Source organism: Artemia sp. Qi Xiang Cuo, chromosome 1 (assembly GCF_049724085.1).
Source record: "Artemia sp. Qi Xiang Cuo chromosome 1, ASM4972408v1, whole genome shotgun sequence".
Lineage (NCBI taxonomy): Eukaryota > Metazoa > Arthropoda > Branchiopoda > Anostraca > Artemiidae > Artemia > Artemia sp. Qi Xiang Cuo.
In genome coordinates this window covers 103,222,620-103,235,644 of record NC_142794.1, presented here as the reverse complement: position 1 = coordinate 103,235,644, position 13,025 = coordinate 103,222,620, and the positions used below count along the sequence as shown (strand labels likewise).

At 36.9% G+C, this 13,025-nt stretch overlaps 1 protein-coding gene across 4 annotated transcripts in view; it reads left to right on the top strand.

Moving 5' to 3' along the window:
- The window catches only part of Vps50 (vacuolar protein sorting 50), a 105,706-nt gene extending 94,771 nt beyond the window's left edge, over positions 1-10,935 (top strand). For 3 of the 4 annotated variants that reach the window (XM_089088235.1, XM_089088244.1, XM_089088253.1), the window contains exons 16-18: positions 4,067-4,188; positions 6,154-6,343; positions 10,690-10,934. In XM_089088235.1, the coding sequence (XP_088944361.1) occupies positions 4,067-4,188; positions 6,154-6,343; positions 10,690-10,791 (414 nt within the window). In that variant the 3' untranslated portion in view covers positions 10,792-10,934. Of the gene's footprint in view, positions 1-4,066; positions 4,189-6,153; positions 6,344-10,689 lie in introns of all 4 variants that reach the window. The other variant, XM_089088262.1, reaches the window with a different exon arrangement.
- Positions 10,936-13,025: the final 2,090 nt, after the last annotated feature.

Genomic DNA, 13,025 nt, shown 5'->3' with positions numbered 1-13,025 from the left:
GGCATATTCATAGAGGAGTGGGACAGCCCCAATCTCTGGAGTCGGTGATTAAAAACAAATAAACTGTCAATTTTTGAACAAATGAATGCTCTAACATGCAGTTATTACTCATTATTAATTTAAAAAAAACGAGCAGAAATTAACATAAGTTGGGCGCAAAACCCCTATGCCTTCCCAAGGCCAGAACAAAATTTGCACTTTACTGAAAAAATATAAATGTTTTTACTTTTATAACTTCAATAAATCAAATAATATTAACATTTTGATTACTAAATATCAGCCTATATGTATATTAAACTGACAATGTACATTAATTTGTATCTTTTTTTCAGTAAAATGCAAATTTTGTTCTGACCTTGGGAAGGCATAGGGGTTTTGCGCCCTACTTGTGTTAATTTCTGCTCGTTTTGAGATTGCGTCGGTTATTTATTTTAGTTTCTGTTCGTTTTAGTTTTCATTTATTTATTGATGTTGACTTACAATAGTTTCACGCTTTACAGATTGTTGGATTTTGTTTTTTCTCATTTTTGGTTTAATAGAGTTGTTTACTTTTCTTTGACAAAATTATTTTGTGAAAAAGTTTTTTTAATTAATTTCTTTTAATTTTATATTGACATAGTTTTTTTTCAGGGAAAAAGAAAATGTCACTAAATCTTTTCGTTTTTTAAGACTTTATAGTTTGGCCTGCTATTTGTATGCTAGAGAAAAAAGTTTCAGCAATTTTTAACAACATACACCCTTTTAAAAATCTGGACACAAATAGTACTGTTTAATTTAGTTTCATACTTCCCCTAGTTGACCTGAAATTGAAAACTTGATACCATTCGCAAAAAAATCTGTTTACTGTCTTTGATAGCTTGGATACACTTACGCTATTTTGGTTTGGTTAAATTTGAGGTGCAAAAATAGCCCCGAAAGTTTGAACATAATACCCTCAGTCGTTCTTGGGATACTGCTGAAATGCCTTATTAGGAATTAGCATTAACACAGTGCATTTTGATTTAATCTTAAGGTGACATTTGGTTTTTAAACATAATGGGCAAATGGGAGGGTGGGCGTGGGAGGGTGGGATTGGAAGGGGGATTAGTTGCCCTCCAATTACTTTCGACTGTTAAAAAGGGCATCAACCCTTTCTATTATCAATCGAATGAGCCCCTTTCGAAGTTCCCACGAGAACTCCTTCAATGCAAATTGCCCTTGTCTAAACAACAAAAACAACAACAAATATCACTAATCAATTACGATTATTAAAACGGGTTTTAGTCCTTGGAACTTAAAATTGCATTAGCCCTTTTTTGAAAATCTTGCAACAGCGCCTTCTATAAAAAACCTCATTTACCCCCAGGGAATAAATTAAAAACCGTGACTTCAGGGCTGTGGGGGAATATCCTGCTTAAAAATATATTTTCTATGTGGAAATCAACTACGCTGAACAAAATGGCTAAATCAAAATTTTTATTAGATGTGTTAGGGGGAATGATGGGTGTGGGGGGGGGGGGCTTGTTGCCCTCCAATCACTTTTGACTATCAAAAAGGGCACTAGAACTCTCAATTTTCAATCGAATGAGCCCCTTTTGAAGTTTATACGACGAACCCTTCCATTTGAAGTGCCCAGCTCTAAAGGAAAAGAATAATTAATAGTACATTGTGCCAACATCGTTCTTATATGCCCTCAGGGCATAACTTAAAACCCTTTGCCCCGAGGGTTGTGGTGGAGTGTCCTCCTAAAAAACATATTTTCTATCTGGAAATCAACTACGCTGAACAAAATGGCTATCTCAAAATTTTGATTGGATGTGTTTGGGGAAATGATTCTCTCTTATTGATTATGTGGTCGAGGTGGCTAGGGCACGTTATGCGGATGAAGCATGACAGATTGACGAAGGTTGTCCTTTTCGGCAAAATGTCTAGGGCTGAACGGAAAGTATGTCGTCCTAATCTGGGGTGGGAGGACCTCATAAAGAAAGATTTACAGGAAATGGGAACTTCCTGGGAGGGTGTAAAAAGGGGAGGGTGTCAGGGTGTAGACTGGGACGGAGGAGGAGCGTGTGTAGCTGTGTTGGCCTCAGGCGGCTTGGTGCTGCGGTTAATTGTTAGTAGTAGCAGTAGTAGTAGTGTTATTTTAGCGTCTATGTAGGATAAAAAGGAATGAGGAATTGAATTCACGCCAAAATTTCTTGATTGAACTGAAATTGCTGATTTGCCATCTATGTCTTAAAACTAAAAAATAAACAATAATTATCACAATATACAAATTAGATATTTCAGAGGGCATAGGCATTATAAAAGGCAATGGGAGAACGCGAAATCAAATGGAGAAGATAAACTTTCCTGGTCTTAGATTACGCTGATAATTCATCCTAGATGAAAGTTCGAGTAAAATAAATTGACTTTTATAGGTTATGCGGGTTCAGAGTGCAAGAATAGGTTTGAAAATTAATGTTAAGAAAACTAATTCGCTAAGGCTAGGAATAAGCGAAGATAAAAAGGTGACGGTAACGAAACGATCGATCATATGGACAGTTTCATAACATTATCTTCATAACATTATTAGTGGAGACGGTGGGAGCAGTGGAGAAGTTAAAAGTAAAATAGCCAAGGCTTAGAGTTTTTGTTTCATAGTTGAACAAAGTTTGAAAGAATAGGAAGATAAGTCTGCGTACCTAGATTAGAATAATGGAAGCTACAGTGGTGACAGTGGTCAAATATAGTCCTGAAGCATGGGCGCTCCGAAAAGCGGTGGAAGATTTGCTAAATGTTTTACTGAGAAATCGCCTACAGATTGTTTAAGGTACCCGGCTGACTGAACGTATTTCAAACAGAACGCTGTACAAAAAGTGTGGTTCAATCCCGCTTTCCAGGGCTATAATGAGAAAATGATTGAGATGGCTAGGGCACATTCTGCGGATGAAGGATGTCAGATTGCCAAATACTGTCCTTTTCGGCCAACCGTTTTGGATAAAACGGAAAGTATGTCGTCCGTGGTTGGGGTGGGAGGGTGTCTTAAAGAAAGATTTAAGGGAAATGGTAACTTCCTTGGAGGATTTAAAGAGGGAGACTTTGAAATCTGCTATTAGAATATAAGCCATGTTATGGATGATCACTTTGAATCTTAAACTAAAGCTGCGGTTAGAAGAGAAGCAACACTGTGAACTCATAGGAAGTCCCAAGAAAAAACAAATCCTATAAAATGGAAGATTCTTTGATGCATCAAGAGGTTGAATGAATTGGATTCATTGCAGAATTTCTTATTTCAATTGAAATTGCTGATTTGACACCTCTCTAAAACTAAACAATAACATGAGAATCATGCTAATGCGTAATAAGAGAATCAAATATGTACACGCCAGCCGCTTGCCGAGTGCCGTGGCACTCTTCACTCTTTGTTTTGAAAGCATAGCTCCAAGTATTTGATTAAGTGTCCTACAAAGAGGGAAGGAATGGTAAAGGTAAAGGATGTTGCACTAGTCCCTTAAGGTCCGACCTGGCGGTGCTGATCTTCGTCTCAAGGCCCTTCAGCCAGGAAGTGCAATGGGGGAATGGGAGCCAGCCATCCTGTGCTTTCACACACCTTTCCTGTTTACCTTCCCCAGATTTCTTTAGGTACCCATTTAGAGCTGGGTCGACTCTAGCTGAGCTTACAGAGTCACGCCACTGACCCCCGTTCCAAATCAAATAATTGGGTACACTAGGATTCGAACCCTCGTTCTCTCGGACAAAGGATCCTAAATCCAGCGCACCAATCCACTCTGAGGTAGAGGCTAAAAAGAATTTTCTGGGCAAAATACAGGCTCTGGATGCATTCTCAAAGGTTTCGTTCAACTCTACTCTCCAAAAACATCTATCTCTCTAGTTTTCATAGCTATTTTTCTCACGGCTGTCTAGAATTTTACCTTAATCGTTACAAAAGAAATTCTATGTATAATTGCTAATTATGTGTTTTCTGTTTTCCCCGCAATCTATAAGCCTGTATACCTGTGACTCTTATTGATAGTTGGGGGAGTTCTCTACTGTTTACGTAAGCTTTTTTTATTTTCTATTATCTTTTATCATTACTATTTTCTAGGAGCTGCAGTCATTTAGTACTCGCTTAGGTGAAACTCTGTCTAGAGTCTCCGTTGCTCCTGAAGTCCATACACTGATATGGGAGCGTGTTGCTCTTTATGCAAATCAAACATTGTTAGAAGGGTAAGTGAACCTCGAAAATTGTTGGAAGTGACTTGATTATTGCGTGCTTCTTCAGCGTCTTACTGAAAGATAGGGTGAAGCTTCAAACCCTACATTACATATGAAAGTATTTTTTAGCGCTATTTAGTGCGTGAAGACATTTTTCTATAGTTGAACCTGTTCCATGAGATAATGCGGCCCTCTTTGTCTGCATCTTATTTGCACTGGGTGGGGGGTGGGGACACGTACGTACATAATGCGTACGCTGTTCCCTTCTCAAATGGGTTTATTCTGCAAAAGAACCGAAAAAAAAACAAAGCAGTGCAGCAACAGGAACAGGTAAAGTCTATATATATATATATATATATATATATATATATATATATATATATATATATATATATATATATATATATATATATATATATATATATATATATATATATATATATATATATATATATATATATATATATATATATATATATATATATATATATATATATATATATATAAATATATATATATATATTGCAGTAAACAGCAGTAGCTATATGACAATAATTTATTGACATAGAATTGACTTAACTTGACTTAAGGCTCCTGCCGAGGGTTTGGTTCAGAGAACGATCAGACCAGGTGCCTCCAGGTTGACCTATCGCTTGCCAGGCTCGTATATTCTTCCACCGGGATGTGGGCTGGGGCGAGGAATTCATCGGCTTTTTCTTTCCACCTATTCGGGGGGGGGGGGTGTCCTCTGGGTCGCTTCCATCCGTATAGTGTGGGGTGTAAGTCAATTGCGACCCGTGCTGGGGCGTCGTGTGACATGCCGATAAGGTGGCTGTACCACCGAACAGTACGCTGGGTGAGCTGCGTCGAGAAAGGATTTTATGCCGTACGTGACAGGAGGGTCTGGATGCTAACGAAGTTAGTCCAGTGAAGTTCCTCGATCCTTTGGGGATGTTCGTCTGTGCGACATTGACGGCGCTGAGGATATATTTTGCAGCTGGCCATGTCTCCGCTCCATACAGCAGCACGGTGCTGACTGACGTATTGTAAATGTACATTTTGGTAAAGCGGCATATGTTTGGGTTTGGTCAGATGCTGCTCAGCCTCCCAAAAAATTCCGACACTTTGGCTATTCGAGATGTAAGCTCTTTTATGATCAAGCCATTCCTCGACAGAATAGATCCCAGGTAAGTGAAGTCTTCAACCACATCTGCATATATTTATTGATATAGAATAGGTGCAAATATATTGGTGATTGCTAACTCCGCCGTTTTCATATCAGTATTAAAAAAAGCTATTTGATCATAGTTTGGATCATATATCATATACGATGTTAGTATACAGTCTGCCCATTCAGCAAATTCTCCATAATGAAATGTGAGTTTAGAAAAGAAACTCCTGACTCTGTCCTAAATCAGTAATACGAAAAGTATGAAAAAAGTTTTCTTAAGAACCAAAAAGTGTGCGTATGTTTAGAGGGTGAATACTGTTTAGCACGAGGATTTTAAATAATGTACTGAGAGTGTACAATTTGGAGGTGAACGGACGTTTTGAGGGGTAAAATAATTTAAATTGAAACGACAAAAAGTTTTCCTACTTACCGAATAATTTGGACTGGAATCGGCCTTCGGCCTCATTTTTCATCTCAATATCGGATTTTCATAGAATCGTATATTGCATGTCTGTTTTTAATGTTTGTAATCTGCTCCCCCCCCCCCCTCAGTGTAGTATCTTCTCTAAAACGAATTCCGGTGGATGTAACTGTCTGTGGTCTAAGTATTAAGAAAGAAATTTGTTCTATATTGAAAAAAAAAAATATCCCGTAGAGTAAAAACCAAGACCAACTTGGTGCCACCTTTGTTAGCCAAAGCCTTCTTCTGATTGGCATTTCTTTGTTACCCTACCTGGGGATTCCCCCATGTGACACTCTTTTTTAAATCTTGTTTCTTCAAAATGAAAGAGTTTTATTCTTTTCAGCTACTCAAACGTCAAAAAATGTACGAATGAAGGACGTGCCCTCATGCAGTTAGACTTCAGACATTTCACAATGAAAATCGAAACGCTGACGAGCGTTCGACCCCTCCCTGGATCAACACTAGTCGAGACATACATTAAAGCTTTTTACATTCCTGAATCAACAATTGAAGAATGGACCAAAGAGCACACAGTAAGATTACTAATTTTAGGTACACAGAAGACTAGATTGATCCCTAGTAAAAAAAAAAATTAGTGACTCTCAAAGCCTTTCAATCCTTCGGTTGGCTTATAATTTAATAGGTTTGGGGCTTAGAAGACGAGGCTGCTGATATCTGTTCAAATGATGACGTGAATAGATTTCTGCCTAAGGTCTCAGCAATCAAAGGATTGGCTTGAAGCTGCATCACCAAAATGGACCAAGAAAATTAAGTCATTCCGTCTGCTCAGGTGCTATTGCAAAGTGGTCCCGCTGGTTTAGTGTATTAAGAAGTAGATTTATCCATTAAATTAAAAAAAAGCAATTTTAACGTATCATTCTGGGTATGAGGGGGACTGTTCCCTCCTCAATCCCTATCTTTTTACGCTAAAGTTTGATTTAGTCTGAAAATTAATTGATAGATCTACTTTTAAGCACCAAAAAGCTTTAGCCTAGTGAGCAAAGGATTAAAGATGGGGCAGCCTTTCTCATGGACATAATAATTTCCCTTTGGAAAATCTCCTCCCGCAGAAAATCCGGCCCCCCCCCCTCAGAAAAATTTCCATGTATTTCTCAATAAGAAATTATATATATAATTATAATAATAGCAGATTGCATAACTTACAGCTCTTTGAAGGGTGGCCATATCATCCCCAGGGGCGTAATTATTGGACATTCCAACTGCGCTGAACGAAATGGCTATCTGAAAATTTTCATCAGATGTCTTTGGGAAAAATAGGTGTGGGAGGAGGGCTAGTGGCCCTCCAGTATTTTTGGTCAACTAAAGTGGGCACTTTTAATTTCTGTTTGAACGAGCCCTCTCCTGATCTTCTAGGACCATTGGCTCCTAGAGGTTTCTCTGATATGCTAGACCTGATGGTGTGATTTTCATTAAAGTCGCTTGACTCTTTTGGGGGTGTTTCCTCCTTTTTTTAAACCAGGCAAACTTTCTCAAGCTCTTGGCTTCTGATGAGTAACCTTTAAGTCAGTGTATTTTAAATATTTGGAATCAGCATGAAAAGCCAATTATCTTGATGGATTAATTGCTATAAAAATGTCTTCTTTTTAAGTTTCGGTTGTTTTTGTCGCTCCTTACTTACAGTTTGTTACCACGAATTGTTTGATTATGTTTCAAGCCCACCAAAATTATTGACTGATTGCTTTTAAGTAAATTTTTTACAAAAAAAAAAAAAAAAAATGTCTCATTTGAGGAAAAACTAAATCATTTATTTTGTATTTGTGCCGATATTTTCCATTTTTACATTGTGTAAACATTTAATTACCAGCAGCATACCAAGCCATTATATCTTTGGGCATTATAAAGCTATTACAGAACTATTTGAACATAGTTCTGTACACATAGTTCAGTTGAACATAGTTCAACCAGCGTAGCAAAATTACCGTATTGCGTTGCGGGATCTTTACATTGTTTGTTTGTTGTTGTTTTTTTTGTGCCCTTGATATCATACTATGTTCTGAAAAGCTATTACAGAACTATTTGAACATGGTTCTATACTCAAAGTTAGTTCAACCAGCGTAACAAAATTACCGTATTGCGTTGCGGGATCGTTATATTGTTTGTTGTTGTTTTTTTTTGTGCCGCTGATATCATACTATGTTCTGAAAAGCTATTACAGAACTATTTGAACATGGTTCTGTACTCAAAGTAAGTTCAACCAGCGTAAAAAAATTACCGTACTGCGTTGCGGGATCGTTATATTGTTTGTTGTTGTTTTTTTTTGTGCCGCTGATATCATACTATGTTCTGAAAATCTATTACAGAACTATTTGAACATGGTTCTATACTCAAATTTAGTTCAACCAGCGTAAAAAAATTACCGTATTGCGTTGGGGGATAGTTATATTTTTTGTTGTGGTTTTTTTTGTTTTTTTTTTGTGCCGCTGATATCATACTATGTTATGAAAAGCTATTACAGAACTATTTGAACATGGTTCTATACTCAAAGTTAGTTCAACCAGCGTAACAAAATTACCGTATTGCGTTGCGGGATCGTTAGATTGTTTGTTGTTGTTTTTTTTTTGTGCCGCTGATATCATACTATGTTCTGAAAAGCTATTACAGAACTATTTGAACATGGTTCTATACTCAAAGTTAGTTCAACCAGCGTAACAAAATTACCGTATTGCGTTGCGGGATCGTTAAATTGTTTGTTGTTGTTTTTTTTTTTTTGTGCCGCTGATATCATACTATGTTCTGAAAAGCTATTACAGAACTATTTGAACATGGTTCTATACTCAAAGTTAGTTCAACCAGCGTAACAAAATTACCGTATTGCGTTGCGGGATCGTTACATTGTTTGTTGTGTTTTTTTTTTGTTTTTTTTTTGTGCCGCTGATATCATACTATGTTCTGAAAAGCTATTACAGAACTATTTGAACATGGTTCTATACTCAAAGTTAGTTCAACCAGCGTAACAAAATTACCGTATTGCGTTGCGGGATCGTTATATTGTTTGTTGTTGTTTTTTTTTGTGCCGCTGATATCATACTATGTTCTGAAAAGCTATTACAGAACTATTTGAACATGGTTCTGTACACAAAGTAAGTTCAACCAGCGTAAAAAAATTACCGTACTGCGTTGCGGGATCGTTATATTGTTTGTTGTTGTTTTTTTTTTGTGCCGCTGATATCATACTAAGTTCTGAAAAGCGGTGAATAGCTCTTGCTGTTCTTGCTTGAGCTGAAGTGGAGTTTTAGAACTTATAATAGAGGAGGACCTGAAGCTAGTTCACGAATCTTTTAGCTGTGTGAGCCTTGTTTCCGCTTTTAATTGGAAAACTCTGTTCAGGTTGAACAGCAAAGAAGGCAGTAGTTTCAAATTGAAGTCCAAAATCCGAAAGTGCTTAAGACATAAAAGGCTACCAGGCTCCGTCGCTAAAATGTTTTCCCAGAATAACAAATTAAAAAAGTTAGAAAATTTGAGTATTTTTTCGCATGTCAATACACATTGCCATCTACCTGTGCAAGACAATTGTTTCTGATTGCAGTTGAATTGTTGTTTTTTTTCATTTTTTGCATTTGGGACTGTGGCGGAGGAGTGATATCCGATGTGCTTCGTGGACTTTAGTATTCCTCTCAGTGCTAAACAAATTGGAGCCTACCCATTGCTACTTTCTGGAATATGATACTAAGAATTTGGCCCACACTAAGAAAGTCAATCTTAATATAAAAATTGTTTTAATTTTTTCAATAATCCTTAAATATCTGAAGAATGTGCATTAAATTGTTTATAGTGCATTTGCTAATTAACCAAGACGGTTTAAAAGTTTCGAGAGCCATAAAACTTAATTGTTGTGCTATGGCTCGGGAATAAAGATCGGATAATGCCTGTGTGGGAAAACAAGCTGTTTCAGTTTTGAAATTTACTGGAAGTATAAAGTGGGACTTGCATCGTTTTTCCTTTCAAGGGAACCAAGTTGCACCTAATTTGAAGGGAATTGTGAAACGGTTTTGCATCCATAATGTTGGAGGCATAAAATGTGCCCATTGTCTCCCCAAAAACTACTCCAACCAAAGTTTTTGGATTATTGTAGGCTTCTTTAACCTTGTTGGAATCGAAGTCATAAAAGCAGTTTCACCTTGCTTAATTTTTGGTAGAAAGGTCAGAATGTGTCGCCTTGTTTGAACCATAATCATTTATTGGTTTCTAATCAATATGGATGGTCGCAAATTACGCCCAAGGGCACTGAAGCCCCTCCTCCCTGTTCACAGCAGATTTGTTACAGAAAAGCAAGCAGCGTATTTGCCTTCCTAGATTCTCCTAGGCTATATTTTAAAAGAACGAAAAAATTGGCCTTTCTCCCCCTAGATTAAGAGAAATAAACCCCCCCCCCCCGTACAAACACATTTTTATGTATTGACGCATGTGTATTCTATTTCCTTTGAAAACGTCCAGCGATTTTCAATCGGTGTGATTTGAGACACAAAATGTGTGTTTTCAAATATGAACCTGTACGATTAGAGTATTAAAGTAGGCCAATGACCCCTTCAGCACTTCTTTCAATACCCCTCTTTTTAGAAGAGAGGTGAGCAGGCTTTTCTTTTAACTGGCCTGCTCGGAATTTATGTGCAAGTTCCTTATCTTAACTAGAGATAAGAATAGACTTCTAGAGATGTACTCCTCATTTCTGTTGTTTGCAAGACAATTTACTCTAATAATTAATCCATTAAAACTTTGGTTATTGTGCAACCAATATTCAGTAATGTCATAAAGTAACAGTTTCTTGATTTATTTTATATACTTCAGTTAAGATTTAACAGTGTTACTAAATATCAACAATGACCAAAATTTTATAACATAATTTAATTATTTATTTCAGGAATATAGTGAGAAACAACTTCAGTCTTTGATTCAAGTTGTAAGTCAGAGCAACAAAAGAAGAATCCTGAAGTTCCCTATGCTCGAAGAAAGGAAGCTGTAGCCTAAATTTCCTAAATTTCTTATTGTTTTTTAATGTGACGAATATTTCTTTAATTACATGACTCAATAATTCTAACCCTGATTCAAAGCTCTGCCGGTTTCACTGATCTTTTATTGTATTCAACTGGGATAGCTTATTTACTAAATAAATTAATTAATGGATATTATTCTATTTAGCATTAATATTCAACGCTGTAACTCGTCATTACATGCATATGCTTAAGCGTAACAATTTCTTCTACTACATGTTATACTACTAACATCTAATAGCATCAGGGGGCTGCCTAAGCCTAAGACAACTGCGCACGCTCCTTCTTTACCCGAATCTGTTGAAAGCTTCACCTTTTGCTTCCATCCCATGAAGTCATAATTTTCCTTAAGTCCTTTTTTGTGGCCTCTTACCGCTCTATTTGAAGACGATCTGCTTCTCTTTTGCCACAAGGTCAACTTAAATGTTATTGATAGTACTAGGATAAAACACTTAAGGGCTATTTCATTGAGAAAGTGTCGTTGAATTCATTCCTCACTTTTTTTTGTTTTATTAAGGATTGATGTTAACGACACTTAGCTTTAAAGTAATTGGTAAACTTATCTTTTTCATGGTTATCCTCTTAGGGGCAACCTAGTAATGTACCCTGGCAAATTTTGAAAATAACTATCAAGTGAGGAAGAATCTCTATTTGAAGCTTATTCAGGGATGATCACTATTAGTTTGATTAGTCGTAATGATAGGACATTTAGAAAAATAGCCAGAAACCATAACAAAAATAGTGTCTGATCAAAATAAAAACTGCAGCATTGGAGCCACCTAGACTAAAAATGGATTTAGGAGAATTACATTCCCCAATCTGGAGCAAAAATTAAAATCACTTTTTTACATGGAATGCAGTGATCTTTTTTTTATTTATTTTTTTCGTCACTAGTGGGGTGCTGAAAAGTGATAGAAGGGTGTTTAAGGGCTCATCTGAAAGTCAATTCCCATATCTAGTGCTTTTTGTAAGTAATACACGACAACATTACAATAAAGTAAAATTTTAATAAGCTGCATCTTCATGTACAAGATAATGCCACACGTAACTTTGGACGAGAAAATATAACACATTCATCAGCCGCATTTTTTGTGGTAGCCCAGAATTGTTTCTATATTGTGGTGTGTTCTTCATCACAGTGTGTCAGGCTTGCAAACTGGTTCTGTAACTTCAGGCAGAAGTCTTCTTTCACTGATTGAAATTTCAGTTTATCCATGTCTAACTTCCTTTTTGGGGGTTTCCTCTTCCTCGCATTCAAATTAAGGAGTATTTTTGCACCTACAAGCGTATGATCACTTCCAGATTTAGATCCCGTGCATGCTCCTCTGTAAGCTCGAGAATCAATGACTGAGGAGCACCAACGCTGACGGATTAATATATGGTCAATTTGGGCAGTTGTAAAGCCATCGTTTGAACGCCAAGTTATTATTTGAGAGGGTTTGTGCTGGTGTTGGTGGTGATAAGGTTACTCTTCTTACTATATTTACTCTTCTTACTATATTGACGGGGAGATATTTATAGGCCGTTTCATATATATATTGCTAGGATTCATTTCGCCCATAATTTTGCTAATCGTCTCATCAGACAGATTAAGATTAATATTAGGTTGGGATGGACTTGGAATTATTTATTTTCTTTTTTTTATGTTTTATAAAAACTACGTTTCCTCCGCTAGAAGTATAGTCACAGTTTCAAGAAACCGAGTGGGAGATGTACAAATCTTATGATGATTGGGGTTAATATTTTATTCTAAGAGTTGGGATTATACATATCTAAGATATTTTTCTCTATCAATTATATTCCTCTCTATTGTATCTTCCTTCACTAAGAGAGCTCAGCTACCTTTCTCTGCATGACTACCAGCAGCCATGGCGGCTCCTACACCTGTCTCGTCATTGGTTCATTCTTCCACATTAGTAACCGCTGGGATTTATCTGATAATTCGCCTATCTCCCTCATTCGAGGGAAGAGGGTGCTCCTTCCTTATTATTGCTGGAGCCGTGACCTCATTTTTCTCAGGGTTAGCTGCGTTTGGAGAAAATGATCAAAAACGAGTAATTGCATTATCCACGCTGAGCCAATTGGGGGTAATAATATTTTCTCTGGGCTTGGGGTTAAGGTTATTCTGTTACGTTCATCTTTTTGCCCACGCACTCTTTAAGGCTCTTCTTTTTATATGTTCGGGGGTGGTAATTCATTCACTAGG